This window comes from Trichomonas vaginalis, chromosome IV, assembly GCF_026262505.1.
Source record: "Trichomonas vaginalis G3 chromosome IV, whole genome shotgun sequence".
NCBI classification, from domain to species: Eukaryota; Parabasalia; order Trichomonadida; family Trichomonadidae; genus Trichomonas; species Trichomonas vaginalis.
The window spans coordinates 25,405,636-25,426,390 of record NC_067206.1 but is presented as its reverse complement, the minus strand read 5'-3'; the positions used below and the strand labels follow the sequence as shown (position 1 = coordinate 25,426,390).

Below are 20,755 nucleotides of genomic sequence, written 5' to 3'. Positions count from 1 at the left end.
TTCAATTTGGTACTTTTAAAACGCATAGCATTTAAAGTATAATAGTAACAGTATATTCTATTTTGATATAGGTAATCTTTACAGTCAAGATTTATTATAGATTTTTGTAAACTGATATTAAAAAAGCAGCTTAAATGCAATAAAATGAGGGGAAAAAAAGCAATTTTACATGATAATAAATACAGAAAATAGCATGAAGGATATTGTGCTGTGACAGGATGCAACTCGACATGTAATAGGTGAGCAGTCATGAAGAGATGTAGCAGGAAGTTTTGCAACATCAATGAGATTGCGTCTAAATGTGTTGTCAGTGCTGTCAACAAGAACACCGCATTTGAGGTTGTCACATCCTGAAAATGCAGATCGGCTGACAGATTTGACGCTAAGAGGGATGTTGATCGAACGTAAGTTAGTACAGTTCGAAAATGCATATTGTCCGATTGTTTCGATGCTGTTGTCTGGAATAGTGACACTGAGTAAGTTCTTGCAACCAATGAATGCACTTGATGAAACACTGCGAACGTTCTGAGAGAAGCTGAAGTACTTGATCGGTGATGCAGGAGGGAAGACAATCAGTGAACTGCGGCCTTTGTTGAATAGAGCACCATTGTCGACTTCGAAGAAGTTGCTGCTGCTACAAACAATCTCGCGAAGAGATATACAACCATCAAAGACAAGAGTACCAATGCGTTCAAGAGCGCCCCCGTTTTTGATAGTGAATGTTGTGAGAGAAGAGCAGCCACTGAAGGCGTAGTCGGAGATGTTAACAATGGTGGAGATAACTTCGAAAGATGTAAGACCTGTACGCTCGAAACTATTCTCACCAATGGAAACGATGTTCGGAGGGAGTGTGATGCGGCTCAAGTTGTGACTGTCGCTGAAGCTGTATGCGTCGATGGTATTCTTTGTGCTAGACTCCGAGAATATGACTTCTTCGATACCTGAAAGAGAAAAGCAATATATTCCGATGTAACTTAAACTTGATGGGAATCTAATTGACTTGAGAGAGACACAGTTGCTGAAAGACTGCATCTCGATTTTTTGAAGTCCTTCACCAAGATTAACATCACGAAGATTTCTGCAGTTCAGGAATGAATATTCCCAGATGTTGTATGTGCTGCCACCTCCAATGATCATGCGTTCGAGAGAACTGCAGCCATCAAAGCAGTGCTTATTGAGTACTGTGAGTTTGCTTCCAAAGGATATAGATGTTAATGATGAGCATCCTGCGAATGCATACTCACCAACACTGACAACAGAAGATGGAATGTCGATAGAATTTAAATTAACATCATCTCTGAATGCAGATGCACCAATGTGTGTGAGATTATCGCTCGATTCAAATTCAATACGTGTCAAAAGAGTGTTCTTGCTAAATGCTTCATAGCTGATAGTTTTGACAGTAGATGGAATTCGATAGTAATCACTCTTGTTGAGACACATGTTCAAGATAGATTTATCAAGATTATAGAACATCAATTGGTCATCAATGCTAACTTGTGCTCCCTCGGTGACATTAATAACAGGACTACTTGTTACCCATCCTCCGCCAATCCTTTTGATTGTTGATGGTAGAACTACACTCTTCAGATGATTACAATTAGTAAATACACCAATTTCTATTGTTGTTATTCCCTCTGGTATAATAATACTTGTAATAGCAGTTCCTGCAAAGCATTGATATGATAATATTTTTAATCCTCTTCCAAATGTAATAGATTTCAATCTCTTATTATATTGAAAAGCATTACTCTTTAATTCTGTAACACTATCTGGAATTACAATTGAAACTAATTCGTTAGAGGCGAATGCGAAAGTTCCAATATAGTATACTTTAGTATTAAATGTAATTGATTCTAGAATTGAATTAGAAAAAGAAGAATCTCCAATTCTTTCAACATTGTCTGGAACTGTGAATGTTCGACTATATCCACCCGGATATCGGATGATTTCTGTCTGGGCCTTATTATATAATATTCCTGCTGATGAACTAAAATATTGATTCGAAACATCACATTCTATCCTAGTAAGGGATCTCATTTCTTCAAATACGCTTCCTACAAAGTAATTTACGTACTTTGGAATAAATAATGAAATGAGACCTGTTGCTCTGAAGGATCTCCATTCAATTCTTTCTAATAATGAGTCAGATGGAATGTCAACTTGTGTAAGATATATATTGTCTTGGAAACATGCTGATTGTAATGCTTTAACTGTTTTCGGAATAGATATTGATTGAATTCTGCAGGAAAAGAAACAATATGGAGTTATCGTTGATAAAGATTTAGGAAGAATAACGCTAAATAATGATGTGCACCCTGAAAATGCATATCGACCAATTTGTGTAAGTAATTCGCACTTACTAAAATCAATAGCTGCGAGTTTTGTACAACTAAAAAATGCACACTCATATATCTCTTTTAACTGTGATCCATCTGGAAATGTGACTGTCTCTAATGTTGTAGCACTTCCTAAAAATGCGCCTTTTGTACATCTGTCTGTATTAAATTGTCCATAAATTCTTTCACAAGCAACGTTTAATGTAAAATCAACAGCATTTGAAGTAGTTTTTAATAGTGTTCCTTCATATCCATCTGAATCTGTCATTTGTTAACAATTCATATTATTATTGAAAAATTCGATATACCTCAATTGAGAGGTATTGAATTTTTTGATGATAAAATAGGGGTATTCAAATTTTTATAACATTATTAAGGGTCCACTGTAAAAATTGAAAGTCTCTCAAAATTGAGAGGCGATTTGCAATTAATTGTTATCGTCTTTTTTCGAAAATCCACTTTTCCTAGTGTTCTGATTAATATTTTGTGAATGTAACAATGAAGTATATGTTTTAGTAAGATGATAATATATTCTATCACTTCAAATCACATAAAAATTGCAAAATCAGCGAGTATTATAAGAAAATGATTTTTTCGAATTTTTTCGCTTCTGGATGCGTGTTTTGAAAAATAGATATTTTCGAATTTTGATTTTAATTTAAGTATAAATTTTATATTAGGAATTTTTTTGACCTATTTCCAATCATTAATTCCTAAGTTTTTCTAGGAATTTAATTGAGAAGAAATTAGGAAATTCGCTTTAATGCCATTACATCCTAATATTGTGATGCATGTAGTTTATATTTATTGAGGCTAATGCCGGAATATCGTGCATTTTATAAAAAATTCAAAGAATTGACAATTGGATAGCACAAATTTAATACTCTAGACAAAGTATTATTGTTTATATATTCAAAGCATTATCCTTAGTTTTGAAATGTTGGCCAAAAATTTTCGTGTTATTTTTTGTGTTTCAGCATAAATTATGTATTGACTTATGAAAGATAAGCATTTTATTCATTATCATAAAGATATACCAAAACAAATTGATAAAATTTAAAAAAAATGTGTATTTTAGTGGGTATTATTCTGGCTAATGCCCATTTTTAAACGATTTAATATTGACCATATCAATAGACGACTCAATGTAAAAATTTAGATATTATTTTTTTCATTATTCAAACTTTGATAAATTTTAGTATAATTAATGATTTTGTTTCGTGTATGATACAGAAATGAAAAGCTTAATTAATATCATTTTGCATTTTTTCAAGAATGTTAGAGTACATCTACATTAAAAAATCGGATTCGAATTGCAATACTGCATCAAATTGTTGCACATCTGATAAGGATCTCAAAAGAGTAAAGTTAATTTTTTTGTGTTTTTTTAAGTTTTGGGCCTTAGTAAAAACACCATCTTGAGCAATATTTTTGGGACGACGATAGGCCTTATTTGGCCTTACAGTGGACCCTAAAAAAAAACTACATCAGTAAAGGACGATAGACTTCGATTTTAGACAGGACTTATTTTATTCTTGATTTGAATATACCATTGATCAGAGCATAGTTTCGGTATTATTATATTAAGTGCATGTATCCACTTATTATATATATGTTATCGATAATTTGATAATTGGAATCATCTAGTTCAAATTCGTTTTGAATTGTCTCTGAATGCGTTCGGACCAATGATAGTGAGATTGTTACTTGATTCAAATTCATTATGAAAATTTGTTTAGATAAATTCGAAATTAAGTTAATTTGTATAATTTAAATTGTTTGAGAAGATTAACAAATATCAACAATATATTTATTTAGAATAAAAACAATAAAAAAATAAATAATATTAACAAAATTGACAAAATTAATTGTATTTTGTCTTTCTTTCTTCCATTCGTTTCCTAATATAGTCTATTTCTTGTTCACCGTTAAAAGAGATGGAGTTATAAATGTAATCAATTAATCCGTATTTCATTGCAGCGAAATACAATCCAAAGATAGAAATCACAGTGCAAATGATTGCGGCTGTTGGATGTCCTTGTCTGATTTTCCCGCGAACCTCTGCTGTTCGAAGTTTCCTAACTGGAGGATTTGGATCTGAAAATGGAGTTATTGTCAAATTCCTGACGTAGAATGGACCAACAATAGCGAGATGTTTTTCAACTGGTTTCTCATCAACATCTTGGAAGATGCAATCGTTCATTGCAGTAAGAAATGTAACGTATCTGCTAACTAATGGGCTTCTGTGATTATTCATGAAGTAGTAATGCGAAATATATGTATTCTTTTTATCGCTACGGATTAATCCATGTGTCGCTGTGCAATTAATAATATTTCCGTATTGAATCGCGTCGAAAACTCTATTTGTTAATGATGATTGACCATTCAAGCTGTATGCTGTATAGTACTTGAACATGGACTCATGATGGCTGTATTCGATTGAAAATCCCGCATTCCCTTTGCTGACACTATTCGTACAGTTAACATTTTCGATAATGGATGTTTCAGAAATGGTATATGCAACGCTGTCAGCATTTCTAAACTCATAATGACAACTAATAAAGTCACAATTTGTGATATCGATTTCTTTGCTTTTAATTAATAGGACTTGACCATTGCCTGATGAACTACAATTAGTAAATTCGCATTTTGCTGCCATAAAGAAAGAGTTGGTAGCATAGACAACACCGCCACCTCGTTCCATTGCATCACCTTCTCTCTCATCAATGCAATCTTTGAAAACACAGAATAATATCTTGCATTTATCGTATGATTTTTTTGAAATTATGCATCTGTGACTGCATGCAACGAAATTACACTTGACAAACGTTGAATTAACATCTTCTATGAAGTTTGCAAAATCTCTGTTTTGGTACATATCTTTATCCATGATGACAGCAGTTTCCGAAAATTGTTTGAACGTCGATTTTGCGACATTTAGATAAGAATTTGTACGAATAAAAGAAGCAGCACTTCTTTGAATATAAAAATCGCTAATACTTAGTCTTCCTTTGTTATGGATGATTAATGTATTCCCTAAAACATTTGCTAGGGCTAAAGATTTTAAGGAAATATTCATCCGAAAAGAGAAATTTACACAAAAAGTGACAATATGATATTTATTTGGCATATCCTGCCAAATCATCAATGGTTGTGAGTATTCCATGATTTTAAGAGCAGAATCAAGCTTTTGAATTGTTGATAAAAGTATTAAGTTCACAGATTATTTACATCATGAGATTAATTTTAAAGGTTTTGGTTGGGGAGCATTACATGGTCTTTATACTTTAGTAGAATATACTAATAATGTAATGAATGAGCCCCTATATTATGCATTGTACGCATCCCAATGATAATAATTGAATTGGAGAAACTGTACTTCAAATTGCATTAGGTAGAAACAAAATGGAGATGATACTATTTAAAACATTTAGAGTAATTGTGAATTGAAATATGAACTGAAATATAAACACCAAGTTATTCTTATGTAGCAAGAAATCTTATTCAAAACATTCTTTATTTTCTATTCTCATTCAAATATTCAAGATATTTCACCAAATTGGATACTTTCTTATGCAATTTGCTGTTGTATTTCACCATAATTTTGCAGAATAGACTGTTTTTTTCTTCCCCTAAATTTTGGAGGAACAATCAAAAGGTGCATTTAGACAAAAGATAAGTTTTTCAAAAGTGGAAATCCCGAACTACCTTAGTGATATTAACTATATTATTCAGAAGTTAAGTAATATAAGCAAAGAAAACCTGCCAGACATTTTGAATTCGATTAAACAATATTGTACATCTCATAAGAGCAATGCCTTGTGGATTTACAACGTTATTTTTTACTTTGCATCAATCAGAAAAAGTTATTTAAAAGAATTAACAGAAATATTTAAATTTGCTTCGAAAATACTAGAAATTTCTCCAGAATCAGATAATATTACATATCCAGATACTATATTTTCTAAAATACTCACACTAGAAGGCTTCGATTTATATGATTTAGATATAACAAACACTGTTGAAGAACTCTGCGTTCAATATGAGGCAGATACAATACAGCAATTTATCGCAGAAGATAATATAAATGGAATTAAAGACTTTTTATCCAAGCCTGGCTTTGATATCAATTCGACCATCATTAAATATGAAAATAACTCAATTTCATCGTTATATTTTGCGTGCCTATGTGGTTCTATTGCATCATTTAAGTTCCTTTTACAAAACAAAGCTGAATTCAAAAATGATATTCTCGAATACGTCGGATATGGTGGAAATATTGAGATATTTAAGGAAATAGAAGCACAGGTTACTGATTATTTGCCTTTAATTATAGCTTCTGCAAAATATCATAGATATGATTTACTAAATTACTCATTAAAATACTTACAAAAGCCAGATCTCTCATTAATAGTAGATTGTATTACTTTTATGAATATACAAATGCTTGTTTATCTTATTTCCAATGGATTATCATTTGATAATTCGCATTCTAATCGTTATTTCCCATTACATGCTGCAGCTCGAACATCTTTGCCAGAACTAGTAATGTATGTAATGGACAATAGTCTGATACCTGTTAATCAGCCTGATCTTACAAATGATAATTCGACTGCTCTGCTTGAATCATCGATCCACGGCTTCACGCGAGTTGTTGTATGGCTTTTGGAGCACGGTGGGGACCCTCATGTCCTAAGAAAAAGAGACCAAATGACCCCTCTCCATTTTGCCGCTCGAAATGGGGATCTGAAAATGATGAACGCTTTTATTGAATATAAGGCAAAGCCAATGCCTATATCAAAGAAAGGAAAAACTCCGCTACATTATGCTGCAGAACAAGGTAGTAAGGATATGCTTTTGATTCTTACAAAGAATAAGCCAAATTTGAACGTAACTCCCGAAGGAAAAGAAACTCCATTAGATATCGCTGTCCGAAAAAGTGACGGAAATTTTGTTTCAGCACTTTTGGCTCGAGGAATAGATCCTAATCCAGTTCACGACAAAATTCTTCCTCCATTATATGTTGCCGTCAAAGAAAATATGGAAGATATTGTAGCAATGCTGATAATGGCAGGTGCAAATGTAAATTCCTATGCAAGTGATGGTAAAAAACTGAGAACTCCTTTGCATGCTGCTTGTTCTAAGGGTCTTGTTGATCTTACAAGATTCCTAATAGAAAATGGAGCAGATAAAGATGCAAAAGATAGTGATGGAAAGAAACCGAATGAAATCACAAAAAAGAAAGAAATTAAACAACTGTTTATATAGATTTTTTCATTTAAGTGGTAATCTTTCTGGTAAAAAATATGGACTGTCATTGGATGATTCAAGATTAAATTGGTATTAATGGTAACTATGAAGCTCACATTTGTATACCAAATAATATATTATTATATTTTAGCTAAATCAGTTAAACCTTTAAACGAATGAGCATGTTCCAATCAACCCCATATCATATGTATTATACAATTATCATAGTCAAACCCTTTCGAATTTTTCCTTTGGAAAGTTAGCCAAATTCCTTAGCCCAATTCTGAATTTGAGAGCCAAGGAATTTTGTGCAACATATTTAGGCTTTCTGCAGAGTTATCCAAGTATTTTGGTTTATATATTTTTTTAAAATTTACAAATTATTATACGTTTTGGCATAGATGGACTGTATTTTCTAATACTAAATAGTTTCGAACTCATTATTACTCAAATCTAGTGAGAGTTATATTGAAATTAAATTCTCACTCATAAATCACTCGCTATCACCAGCATATGATATTGATTCAACTAATATAATCTAAATTTTCATTATTACTCCTTGAATTAATCTCCATGGGGAACATTGAGTCGGGTGACTTCTAAATTTTTAAAAAAAGTTAATATTAAATATATTGATTCTTTTTATCTGATATGTTGATTTTAATAGCCGCTATTATTACAAACAAAAAGACTTTTGTGAAGTTTACGAAAAATCCAACTTATAGAAATCATTTAAATGAATGATCTTTGGTGTAAATGTTTGAATTAAAAATTGTGGGGGAATATATCTGCCTTTTATCGTACTTTTCAAAAAAATTTAAGGGTCACACGAGAGGATCATGTAAACTTCAGAATTTAGAACCTTATTTTTAGGCATTATCTTGGCTACCTATTTAGGCTCGAAAAGCAAAAAATATCAAAAAATACAACTTGAGTCCATTATGACCCTTTCATGGAGGTAGTTTTTATCCGCTAGTATTTTCCCTTTGAATCTCTTTACAATTCGAAATCAAATTCAAAACTCAGTAGAAGAAAGGAAGAATCGACTTACTACGGTTGTAATACGAATAAATACATATCTTTAATTATTTTTATTTACATAATAATTGTTTGAAGCTCATATTCCAACAAATTTTTAAATAAAAACATTAAAATGTTGAAAATGTTCATATATTTTAATAGGGTTTTGGCACTTTATTGAGGAATTACTACATACATAGTCGAACTGAACTTGATATTTTGAAATTTAAATTATTTATCAAAATTAAAATTTAACTTGAAATTTATAATTATTTAGTCATATTTTGCATAATTCTAAGTAGATTTTGTAAAAAATCAAGAAAGAAAAATTTTAACGTGCTTTATTTTTTCTTTTTTATAATAATACATATTATTATATAATTAACATATTCATAATGTTTCACCCTTTCAAAGATATAATCCTCCTCCTCTCAAATAAACGTACATACGGGTGGCCTCTTTTTTCAAAAAATTAAAATTTGAAATTTTGGGCTCAAATATTAGAGATTTTTTCAACCTTCAACGATATATGTTGTCTATATCAGACCTCCTTTCTTTTTGATACTTAACATTGTTCCTAAATCTTAGCCGTTAAGGCTGTTCTGAAAATATTTTTTTTTCGAAAAAATTCGAAAAAAATTCTTAAAATTCAAAAATCGCTTAATTCCTGAGGATTTTGGAAAAAAGTTTTTACATGAACATGTGTATATTTAGGGTTGTTAGATTCCCGACGATAGGTGTCTGAGAAGATTTGCCTGGTGTCATCATAGTGTCTTTAAATCAAAAATTTTATTTTGGAGTTAGTTTTATTGATTTTTCAATAAAAAACATTTCTAAAACAAGAAAATAAAACGATAAAATATTTATATTTTATATAAGGATCTTATATATTTAAAATAAATATCATGTTATTTTTTTCATTGGTGTCTGTCAAACCATAATACACTATTCAAAAATTCAATGTGTCTTGCGGTTTCAAAAGACACCTTCAAATTGAACGATAGCACAGACACTATTGAATTTTACCCATTTTATTTATTTTTTCCCCTTTTAATTTTTAAGAATTAATGACTGAAACAGCCGTTTTGCTATGATCTCAATCACTTTTATTTATTATTTTAAATATTATTTAATTTTATTATTTGAATAGGCCAACTTATATTTGAGAAGCTCAATTTGAGACCACTTAATACATTGAAATATCATAAATATTGAAATATTAAAAAGTGTATTTCAAAATATTGAAATTATAAAAATTTATAATACTGAAATTGAGACAAATTAATAAATTCAATGTGTTTTTTTTTTGAAATAACTCTCAAATATTATTTTTTTGTTTATTTAATGATGAATAAATATGATTGCTTTAGTCAATCATAAAAACTAATTTAAGTTTAAAATAATGAAAGGATAATTTGATCGTTTTTTAAAATACAATTATTTTTGATGATTTGCAAGAATCTTTGAAAAGAATATAATATAGGTTCTATTTTTGTAAAATTTATCCAAATCATGTATTACATAAATTACGATTAAAACGATGAAAGAACCAAAAAGTGTGTTTTGTGTTTTGTTGTTGCGTGTTGGATGCGGGATCCTGTTATTTCCGAAATCGACAAAAAATTTGGAAATTTAATTTCCGAAATCGAAATTATATTAATGTTTTTAATATTCTTATATCAAAAGGATTAAAGTTCATTAAGAGAAAAACAATTCTTCTTCTTCAATCTATTGGCGCATTTATTTCTACACGCCAATAAGGAAGGAAAAATTATAAGACACCATGGTGTCTTCAAAACGCTAATTTTTGATATTTTTAACAACCCTATGTATATTATATGAAGTATATTGATAAGGTAAAAATCAAATTTTATTGCATATTCATCGAGAAAATAAACTAACGAATCCCTCAAAATTGAGAGGGTAATCCTCCTCTCAAATAAACATACATACGGGTGCACCCTTCATGCTTTTATATTTTGTTATTTCTGCTCATGCTGCTGGTGGCCACGTGCAGGTACAGGGTCCAGCATTTCAAACTAATATTCTACAGAAAGATCAAAACATTTCGAAATTTTTAGAATACTTCAATAGAGATGTAGAAATTAGTGGAGGTTTTTCAAGTTCCTTCAGATCTAATGAATACTTTCATTGCACAATTACATTAAAGAAGGCCACTTTTACTGGTAACTATGCTTTCGGTTCCAGTATCTCTTCAGCTAGTGGTGGAGCTCTTTATGCCTCACATTCTCAAATTTCGACTACAACTACTACAGGTGATAACTCCACATTTGCAAACAACGAAGCATCAATTGGAGGCGGTATTTGCTTTATTGCTTGCAAAGCTTACTTTAAAGAAACTTTATTTACTGGAAATATGGCTCATAAATTTGGCGGAGCCTTTTATTTTCAAGGCATATCAGAAGAAAGTAACATCGATATTTCACAGCAGTATCTCAAACTGGATGCATGTCAATTTACAAGAAATACCGCCCATGACGTTGGTGGAGCCCTTTGCTTCTCTAATGCAGCCCACAGCCAAATTGATGGCACAACTTTTGATGGAAACAAGGCAGAGTTAGGTGGTGGTGCTATTTACTGCATGCAAACCGAACTTTTAATAAAAGGAGGCCATTTCAAAACTAATACGGTCGACGTTACAAGAAGAAATACTGATTTTGATGTTAGATTAGAAAGCAATACTCTTAATCGAAAATATAACACGAAATCAACTGGATTTTCCAGATTCAGTGCTCGTGGCGGTGGTGCCATTCTCTTTACTTCGATTGAACCAGAAAGTACACTTAGATTAGAAACCTCAGGTGTCTGCTTTAAAGGAAATACTGTTACAAGTGGAGACACATTCAATCCCACAAATACAAATTCTGGTGATAACGTTCTTTTAGATGGTGATGTTACTTACTTTTCAAACAAGGATGGTATGGATGTTCATAAGATCGCCAGAAGCGCCCGCAAACTCTCTATCTTCTACAACTACGAGCTTCTTAATGGTGATCTTTCTGGTTGTACTGGAGAAGATAACAACTCCAATTCTCAAACAGTTCATTCATTTGCTAAGCAATCTAATACAGGAGATGACAGAGCCACTTCAGGTATTCCTGACCCTACACCATACACATATGTTGCAACTCCAATTACCAAACTTCCTCTTCCAACAACTGAATCACATATTACATTCCCAACAACCAAACTAAAAGTCATTCCTGAAAATGTCAATCCGCCAAGTGAACCAGCTTCACCTCCAACTGTTGCAACACCAGTTCCACCACCTCCAGCAAGAACTCCAATCCCAATCATAACTCCAAAGCCTGGACAGAAAGGAAAGGAGACAGTCACAAAGATCGAAACATACTCAAACATCACAACAACAAAAATTAACACAATTGTTGTTTCTTACGATCCAGATAACCGTCCATATTACATTACAACTGAAATTACTGGTGAATTCACAATTGTTACTGTTGTTGTTATTGAATCTACTGTTAACTTGGCCATTGAAGAAACACCAGCACCTCCAAAGAGCAATACGATGTACATCATCATCGGTGTCGTTGCAGGTATTATTTTACTTGTCGCCGCTGCATTACTTATTTGGTTTGTTGTCGCTAAGAAGAAGAAAGAGGACGAAGAATCTAATTCAACTGTCGAAATGGTTGAAGAAACTGTTACAATAGCTCCAACTACTTCTAACACAATCACTAATGATAACCCATTATGGACTACAAGTTTCGTTGGAGATGATGATCCGTTCAAGAAAGACTTCGAAGAAGAAGGGGTCGAAGTTTTCTTTGACGTGAAAGACGTCAAAGAATTAGAGTGATCATCATTTTTATTTTTTTATTTGTCAACAAGAAAAAAAATTATTGGGGAGAAGCTTCCTAAACTTTTTAATCCCATAAATATGGTCATTATCTGGAATAAAGAGTTAAGCGTCATATGTCACTTTTTGTACTAAGGAAACATCGACTTTATGCGTTATGACTTTTCGATGAGGAAACAAGTGTTCACGTATTATAAACTTCCTTATTCCAATAAACCGACCCTAAACATAATTAATTCTAAGCATGATAATGGTCTCTTTTCTATGATAACCAAATCAATTTGGTTATCATAGTAAAGCACCAAAAACTGGAATAGGAATAACCGCACTTAAACAGGAATAGGCATTGTGGAAACTAGAGAAGACTCAACTGATTTTTTAAGCAACTCTTCTTGCCGATTCAAATCTGCTTTGCTAATCATTGTATATTACTATATTCTGATTAGGATACTTTAACGCTTGATGCATGCACATCATTCTTTTAGCTGATTTCTAAAATACAATCTTCTATTAACTTTGAAATTTCTTCAAAAGTTATAGTAATTCCATAGTTCATTCGTAAAATGTTATTAAATAGCTCTGGCTATTCCTTTGCACGCAAAATGAGGTAGTATTTTTTGAATTTTTTACTCAAAATAAAACAAAATCTACTCAATTTTATACCACTAAAGCCTATATTGACACACACATATATAAATCTTTATCGTTATAAGATAAATTTGAAAAAATAAATTTTTTTCCTAAAATGTAAAATTATACTTGTATTCAAAGAAAGTAGATCGTTTATAAGGAAGGTATTATATATTTGGGGAGAAAATCCCTTACAATATACAAAAATATGAAAGAATATTCAATCATCAGGAAAGAGCTTAGTACTAACCATTTGTGAGACGTTCATATAATATCTTTTTCCTTTTTGGGGTTTTTATTCGGATTATCCATTTCCCTGCATTGACTTTAATTCATTCTTGATGATCTGAGTATACATGATCATTATCGAACGTTTGCCATACTCTTCCACAGTTAATGATTGCTGAAAAATGAATAGTACTGAATAACAGCTGGAATTTCATAAGTATTTTGCGTATTTATACTGATTTAAACATGAAATACTCATACAAAATGCAAAGTTTTTAAAAACAATCAATAAAAGATTTTAAATTAGATAAAATATCATATGTCACTTCTTTTTTCATCTGGATAATAAAATTGATAAATTTTTTTCTAATTAAAGATAAAGATGCATTTATAGTAGTAGAAAATTAATTTCTAGACTAAAACTTGTTTATTGTCACCGTTTTAAGTCTAAATTTATAGGAAATGGTTATTTTATTATGCATTAAAAGTTCTTCTATAAAATTAACATTAAAATCATCTTTCGCCTAAGAGTAATAACAAGGTTATGCAAATTTTATTGAAAATAGTACGAGAATTTTGTTTGAAAATATAATATGGTTAAAAATAGGGAATGGATGTATGAATGTTCCATATTTATTTTATCCGAGTTGCTTCATGATTCCATATTGCCGATTCCTATTCCAGTTTTTGGTGCTTTACTATGATAACCAAATTGATTTGGTTATCATAGAAAAGAGACCATTATCATGCTTAGAATTAATTATGTTTAGGGTCGGTTTATTGGAATAAGGAAGTTTATAATACGTGAACACTTGTTTCCTCATCGAAAAGTCATAACGCATAAAGTCGATGTTTCCTTAGTACAAAAAGTGACATATGACGCTTAACTCTTTATTCCAGATAATGACCATATTTATGGGATTAAAAAGTTTAGGAAGCTTCTCCCCATTATTAATATGAATCACTAAACAATTATGTTTATTTTGCCTTATTTTTAACAAATCATCAATATTATTTCCTTTTATAAAAAAATTTTTGTTACAATTATGGTATTAAGTATGAATTATTAGTACTTTTGTATCTGATTCTAAATTTTTTCATCTTTCTCAAGCTATGTATTAACGCGACAGTTAATTTGAAACAATAAAAAAAATTATAAAGTTTGTTTCAAATTAATCACTTTCGAACTCTGTCTACTTCAGTTTCTAGAGTTATGAATGACAAAAAGTAGTTAATCAACGATGTATTTTTTTGATAATAATATTAATAAAATCAATCTACATTTCTTCTTCGTTATTTCCAAAAGAATTTATTATCTCCTTTAATTGTTTGATTTCTTGATCTAAGGATTTGATATGTTCTCGATAAGCTTGATTCGCGCGTAATTGTCTTTCAAGTGTTCCTTTAACTCTTTCAATTTGTGACTCCACTTGCTCAGAAGCTGTCATTTTGTATTCTATTAATTCATTTGCTCGTTCTTCAAGAATGCGTGATCTCCAAAGAGTTTCTTCATCCATTTTCAATAATAAAAAATAAACTGAAAGAGTATGGAATTGTAGTAGTAAGCATATATAATTTGATTAGAGGATGATTAGGAACATCTTAAGGGACCATTTGATTTGTAAAACATGTCATGATTTTCAACTTGACGTACATTATTTTGAAACGAACTGATGTTGATGGAAAAGATAGCTCTGGTAAAACAGCATTAAATTACACATATATAAGAGAATATAAAAAGACCGTAGTCATGTTATTTAAAGTCCGCAATTATTCATAGAGAAATACATAACAAAACCGAATTTCATTACTCCTGGAAATACTGTTAGTCTAAGAATACTGACTATTAATGACCACAATTTCACTATCCTCTATAAATCTATAAAAAATATGAATTATAATGAAATATAAACAGGAATGGTCGGTTCCTTTCACAGAATATCATAACTTCCTATATCATACCTCTTCTTCTTGATCATAAAAGAAATATAAAAATGAGAAACACGATTTCAGTAACATTTCCAATAATTCCTTATTAATGTGAGATTCCTATTGAGGTAAGTTCATTTAAAAACTCGTGAATTGAGGAAACATTTATAAATAATTTTTTATTCTTGTATACTTTATTTAATTGGAAGGTCTCATTTGATTTCTTCTATCATCTTCTGTAACAGGTGTTTGAACACTGCAAACGCAGCATTGCTTAAGTTGTGTCATTGTTTCTTCACCAGCAAGTGTAGGAGCATTGAAAATAACATGCTCTTCGTACTTTCTGCAGTTATTGCAGAAAACTGTCCACCTGTGAAGCGTTGGATCGGATGTAAGAACTTTGGTTGCAGAAACGCTTGAAGCATCACGCTTTAGAATGTTAACGTAAACCAAGTTATCATCGAAATACTCAGAACGATTGCATTGAGCGCAATAGAACTCTAATTTTCCAGCCTCACCATTTTCCTTTTTGAAAACACGTGGTGTAAGGACAGATTGGCATTCACTGCAAAAGTAAACCTTGGCACCTGTACGATTTTCCTTCTGGAAGCCAGGTAACTGGGTTGCAGTCGTTTCCTCATCAAATTCCATATCTAAACAAATTGTCACGTTTTTCCATTCAAAAAATAATGTATTTTGTTTACAAAAATTTTAGGCGTTTTTTTTATAAAATAATGAAAGGTCCTTTTCGTGATTATAAATCCAATGTTTTTCTTCAAGCTTTACAAGATGCAAGAGCTGACCTTCCAGCTGACAGGATGGAAGACTTTTTTCAAGGCACTGTCTGTCATTTCCTCGGTGTAATACCAGAAAAAATAGGAAAAGAGATATTAAACACACTTGCGATTCTATTTCATCAATCTGAATCATATACATTATTCTTTACACGTCATGGATATACACAATTTTTGCCTTTTCATCAGCGAAATTTAACAGATTATCTTCTTGAAGTTTTATACGAAATATCACTTGTCGATCCGAAAGCATTTACTAAAACTGTTGTTGATTTATTCGGTAGAATGATTGTTCGTCGACCAAATAAAGCTTTAATAATTATATCCAATTTATTGCAATCATATTCGAATCAAGATTATCAAATTTACATAGTTAATACATTATTTGATGGAGCAAGCAGATTTCAAGTTCCAGAAGCCGGAACTACATATGCAAGATTGCTTACATACTTAGCAAATCAATACCCATCAATCCGTGAGCAGCGAGAAATAGATATATACAATTGTTTATTACCTCTGTTACTTGCAGATGATGCAGAAACGATTAATTCAGCATACGCAGGGTTATCTCTCATTGCTACGCTTCGTGAAGATATTGCCATGCCATTTAATGAAACTTCCATGCATATAAGGCATCCAGAAGTCTACCAAGCGGCAATTGATTTCTTATTAGTTGCACCATTGTTTTCTTCAGCTGTTGTTCCTCAAAGACTTATTAGCAACCTTGCTCTGTGTGCAGAAAAGGATAAAAAAGCTACTTTGGTGCTTCTGCGGCTTGCAGAACAAAGAAATATTGCCAAATATATGGTTGATAATTCAGAATGGATGTCTCTCAAGTTGCCAACAACTTCTGATACTTTTTTGCTGTTCCTTGTAGTATTTAGTCATCAAGCACTAAGACATGATATCGGAAGATGTGAATATTTCACTGATTTCATGGTAAACATGTCTGAAAAGGCCGATGTAAAAACTTTGACAGCCCTCTCAAAAATAGTCAGAAGAGTTGATTTAGTTGCCGAGATAGTAGATATCTTGTCTGCTGGTGAATTTTTCGCAAACTATTTGGCAAGGTGCGATGTTCTACAGAATAAGAAGTCTGAATATCTCTCAATCCTTATGATTGATACAATATCAAAGTTTTGTTTCACTAGAGAAATGATTCCTATGTGTAAAACATTGTATGATATTATAACAGGTGGCGGTGAAAATGTTGATTCCGCTATTAGACTTGCAATTGACCTTTGCGTTTATAAAAAATGCCAAGATCGATTTACTTCTATGAAAATTGGTGAGTACTTGACAACTAACTTTAGGAGTTTATCTTGCCAGAAAATGGCAAAACATCTTATTAGACTTACGACACCAAATTAAATTAAATACTTTTGTTGTTTATTTTGATATATGCTAAGTTTTATCTCTGAATTTTATCAACCTATATAATAGGAAATACATTGTTACACGAATGATATCAAATTTACACTTAGAATGGGAACAGGACAAATTTGCCACACGGCACTTTTTTTAAAAAAAATTAATGGAGCGGAGCGATACTCTGCTGCAGGAGCCCCAAGGCTCCCAATCATTACGAAAGGGAGCCTCAGGGCTCCTGAGAATCCATCAGCAGAGGCCTTTTCATTTGGCCTCTGCTGATCAAAGATTCGGCGAAGCCATTCTTCGTCTCAGGAGCCCCAAGGCTCCCAATCATTACGAAAGGGAGCCTCAGGGCTCCTGAGAAACCTCTTTGAGAAGGTTTTCTTTAAGAAAACCTTCTCAAAGATGATTGTCAGCATTCACTCAAAATCTACCAAGAGTTTCAAAGTTTCAAATCTATCTGAAATGAAACTTTGAATCTCTTGTATATCTAATTGTAGAGGTACCTTTTCAAAATGTCTTCTATTGATTAAATTTAATCAGTAAAAGTCATTTTGAAAAGGTACATCTCTATAATTGCTATTGAGCATTCACTCTTGGAACCTTGGAGCTCTTGTGTAGTGCATGAAAACTCCAAGATTCTAGCATAAAACATATATCATAGACATAATTTCTTCAAATATAATTTAAGGTTATTTTTTTAAAAAAATTAGAAAAGCGTAATTTAGGGTTATTGAAAAAGTGACATTTGGCAAATTTGTCCCGCACTCCACTTAGAATTTATACATCAATATTTATAAGTACGCTCTATGATATATCATAAGTACACTTGAGCACTCTAATGGTCTTTTTTTTTTGTAAAGTTATGAATTTTTTAAAAAAGCGAAATAGGACATGGATCCGAATTTCGAATACATTGCTGCTCATATCAGCGATTATATTAATAATGAAAACTTCTTCGATATATTTGATATCGAATATATCAAAACAATCATGAAATACACACGTTTGACAGCAGATCAATATGTTACTCTTCTGAAACAATCTCATTCAACTATCAATGCCAAAGGATTATATACCTGTACATGAAAAGCAAATGTTACTATCAAAAACTTCGAAGAAGTCGTTTCAGTTCTGAAATCTGTCAAAAAATACATGAAATTCAGTATATTTGATGGTATTATTGATTTTTTAAAACATAATGAGAAAGAAACAAGCTATTCTACTAATAAAACAGAAGCATTTCAAGATAAATCCAAAGTATTTTAAAATGAAACTGAAAATGTAAGTGAGAATGCGACCAATGATCCCACTATCAATGTAACTAATCAAAATTTCAATCATTCACATGATATTTTAACTAAAATCACAGAACTTAAGGAATCTAATGATTTTGAAACTGTTTACAAATTCCTTGATGAACTTTCTTCGAAAGGAAACCATGAAATGATTTCAAAATCAATCGAAGCAGGACTTTGGCAAAAGATTGCTCCTAAAAAATTTATATGGGATTCTGAGAGGAATGTTCTTTATTTTGCAATTGAAAAGGGAAATCTCAGACTCGTTCAATCACTCATCGAATGTGGTTGTGACAAAGAAGAAAAGGATAAATTGGGGTCTACTCCACTCATTGAAGCATCAATAAATGGTCATCTTGGCCTTGTTAAATATCTTATCTCAGTTGGTGCTAATAAAGAAGCAAAGGATAAATATGGAGAAACTCCACTCATTTATGCATCAGAAAATGGTTATCTTGAAGTTGTTAAATATTTTATCTCTAATGGAGCTAATTTAGAAGCAAGGAATAATTATGGATATACTCCCCTCATTTGGGCATCACAAAATGGTCATCTTGATGTTGTTAAATATCTTATCTCAGTTGGAGCTAATAAAGAAGCAAAGAATAATAATGGAAAAACTGCGCTGATGGTTGCAGAAGGTAAAGTAAGAGATTACTTAAAAACTATTTGTGCCAAATAACTCAATCATATACTTATTTAAAAATTCATTTTATCAACTTTTCAAAATATTTTAATTTCCATCTTAGAACGAGGTAAGAATATTATACTTTGTGTTGATTCAAATAGAATACTTGAATGCTTGGGAGAGAATAAGTACATTAATAAATATTAAGATGAAATTGAAATATAATGCTTGAATATTGAAGGAGTAGCCGTTTTTCGTAAGCAAATATATTTTTCTTTTTGAATATCTCATATTTTATCTCAATAGTATATTACAAATATTAATTTTAAGATACAAACATAATTAATACGGAAGCCATGTAATAGGATTGAGACGTCGAACAGGAGTTCGCGCTTTGTATGCATATGGCTGATTAGTCTGTGAAAAAGCAGAGCTCTGTTGTTTTGTCGTTGTTGGAGTAACCATTCGTGGTGTTCGACTTTTTCCAACAAGATATGGTAAACCTGATCCTTTATTTTGTTCTTCTTTCTCATCATCGCCCCAAAACTGTTCAAATATAACATAATTATTGGATTGAGGAGTGAATTCGGATAATCCGAAGTGTTTTTTCATAAAAGATAAGCATAATGGAGAGGGCCTATCAATTGGTATGTCTTTCATTTGTTTTCCTTCGGTTGCAAGCATTTTATCAATTAGAGTTTTTCCATATCCTTTTCTTTGAGAACTAGGCACGACAAAGAAATCCAAAAGTGCAAGAATTGTATATTCTCGGTGTGATCCGGTGTGATCCCAGAAAAAGAGGTGTCGTGTGCCAACTTTTACAAATCCTAACGCTTGTTTCTTGTCTTCGCTAATAAGCATGTATATTCTGTTATCACCATTACAAAATGATGAAAATGTAGTAATGACATGGTTCAAACCTTGAACTTTGGTTGACATTGCTCCAATATCGTTAATAAGTTTCTTTACATCTTCATGGCAGCCTTTTACTGATTGTGGTGTTAGTATAGCAATGTTATCTGGGCCTGGTTTAAGCTTCAGGCATCCAGGATGATTCATGAAATAAAATTAACGTGCGGCCGATAGAATGATCGAATGCTTGATTTATACCATCTTAGTATCAGTCTACCTACACATTTCCTTTTAAGATGATATAAGACAATATACAGTCATTATTTTACGATTTCATGATAATTTAAAATAATTTTTATTGAAACTTACTACTTAAAAAGAAAATAAACAATGTGAAAACTACTCTATGATAAAATATAGTAATGCATAACTTCCAACACTGAAATTATATATGTTGTACAATCTTTAAAAAATCTTCAATCAAAAAATGGTCAAAATTACAATATTCGTGTCCATGGAATTCACATTTATATGCTAATATGCGTGCCCTATTGATTTTTTAATAAATTCGAAAT

General features: G+C 31.5%; 9 protein-coding genes across 9 annotated transcripts, besides 6 other annotated features; 4 read left to right on the top strand and 5 right to left on the bottom strand.

Annotated features, from left to right (window-relative positions):
• Positions 1-145: 145 nt before the first annotated feature.
• TVAGG3_0166420 (regulation of response to stimulus) lies at positions 146-2,658 on the bottom strand (the record flags this gene model as incomplete). The annotated part of the gene is made up of 1 exon (XM_001325266.2): positions 166-2,607. One exon carries the CDS (start codon positions 2,605-2,607, stop codon positions 166-168), a length of 2,442 nt encoding a protein of 813 aa, XP_001325301.1.
• Positions 2,659-2,715: 57 nt separating this feature from the next.
• Positions 2,716-3,810: a mobile genetic element.
• A 393-nt stretch (positions 3,811-4,203) lies between these two features.
• On the bottom strand, positions 4,204-5,428 carry TVAGG3_0166400 (pectin lyase-like family; the record flags this gene model as incomplete). Its single annotated transcript, XM_001325265.1, has 1 exon — positions 4,204-5,418. The coding sequence occupies one exon, from the start codon at positions 5,416-5,418 to the stop codon at positions 4,204-4,206; it is 1,215 nt and encodes a 404-aa protein (XP_001325300.1).
• Positions 5,429-5,984: 556 nt separating this feature from the next.
• TVAGG3_0166390 (spectrin binding) lies at positions 5,985-7,766 on the top strand (the record flags this gene model as incomplete). The annotated part of the gene is made up of 1 exon (XM_001325264.1): positions 6,771-7,607. One exon carries the CDS (start codon positions 6,771-6,773, stop codon positions 7,605-7,607), a length of 837 nt encoding a protein of 278 aa, XP_001325299.1.
• Positions 7,767-8,410: 644 nt separating this feature from the next.
• Positions 8,411-9,320: a mobile genetic element.
• Positions 9,321-10,575: 1,255 nt separating this feature from the next.
• TVAGG3_0166370 (bifunctional inhibitor/lipid-transfer protein/seed storage 2s albumin superfamily protein family) lies at positions 10,576-12,450 on the top strand (the record flags this gene model as incomplete). The annotated part of the gene is made up of 1 exon (XM_001325263.2): positions 10,576-12,450. One exon carries the CDS (start codon positions 10,576-10,578, stop codon positions 12,448-12,450), a length of 1,875 nt encoding a protein of 624 aa, XP_001325298.1.
• A 45-nt stretch (positions 12,451-12,495) lies between these two features.
• Positions 12,496-14,255: a mobile genetic element.
• Positions 14,256-14,585: 330 nt separating this feature from the next.
• On the bottom strand, positions 14,586-14,825 carry TVAGG3_0166350 (uncharacterized protein; the record flags this gene model as incomplete). The annotated part of the gene is made up of 1 exon (XM_001325262.1): positions 14,586-14,825. One exon carries the CDS (start codon positions 14,823-14,825, stop codon positions 14,586-14,588), a length of 240 nt encoding a protein of 79 aa, XP_001325297.1.
• Positions 14,826-15,236: 411 nt separating this feature from the next.
• TVAGG3_0166340 (DNA-directed RNA polymerase) lies at positions 15,237-15,888 on the bottom strand (the record flags this gene model as incomplete). Its single annotated transcript, XM_001325261.2, has 1 exon — positions 15,436-15,888. The coding sequence occupies one exon, from the start codon at positions 15,886-15,888 to the stop codon at positions 15,436-15,438; it is 453 nt and encodes a 150-aa protein (XP_001325296.1).
• Positions 15,889-15,963: 75 nt separating this feature from the next.
• TVAGG3_0166330 (protein kinase protein) lies at positions 15,964-17,402 on the top strand (the record flags this gene model as incomplete). Its single annotated transcript, XM_001325260.1, has 1 exon — positions 15,972-17,402. One exon carries the CDS (start codon positions 15,972-15,974, stop codon positions 17,400-17,402), a length of 1,431 nt encoding a protein of 476 aa, XP_001325295.1.
• Positions 17,403-17,518: 116 nt separating this feature from the next.
• Positions 17,519-17,552: a terminal%2Cinverted (terminal inverted repeat of MuDR-4N1_TV transposon ID:TVAGG3_0166320).
• Positions 17,519-18,172: a mobile genetic element.
• Positions 18,144-18,172: a terminal%2Cinverted (terminal inverted repeat of MuDR-4N1_TV transposon ID:TVAGG3_0166320).
• Positions 18,173-18,848: 676 nt separating this feature from the next.
• Positions 18,849-19,382, top strand: TVAGG3_0166310 (ankyrin repeat protein family; the record flags this gene model as incomplete). The annotated part of the gene is made up of 1 exon (XM_001325259.1): positions 18,849-19,382. One exon carries the CDS (start codon positions 18,849-18,851, stop codon positions 19,380-19,382), a length of 534 nt encoding a protein of 177 aa, XP_001325294.1.
• Positions 19,383-19,670: 288 nt separating this feature from the next.
• TVAGG3_0166300 (alpha-tubulin acetylation) lies at positions 19,671-20,387 on the bottom strand (the record flags this gene model as incomplete). Its single annotated transcript, XM_001325258.1, has 1 exon — positions 19,671-20,387. The coding sequence occupies one exon, from the start codon at positions 20,385-20,387 to the stop codon at positions 19,671-19,673; it is 717 nt and encodes a 238-aa protein (XP_001325293.1).
• Positions 20,388-20,755: the final 368 nt, after the last annotated feature.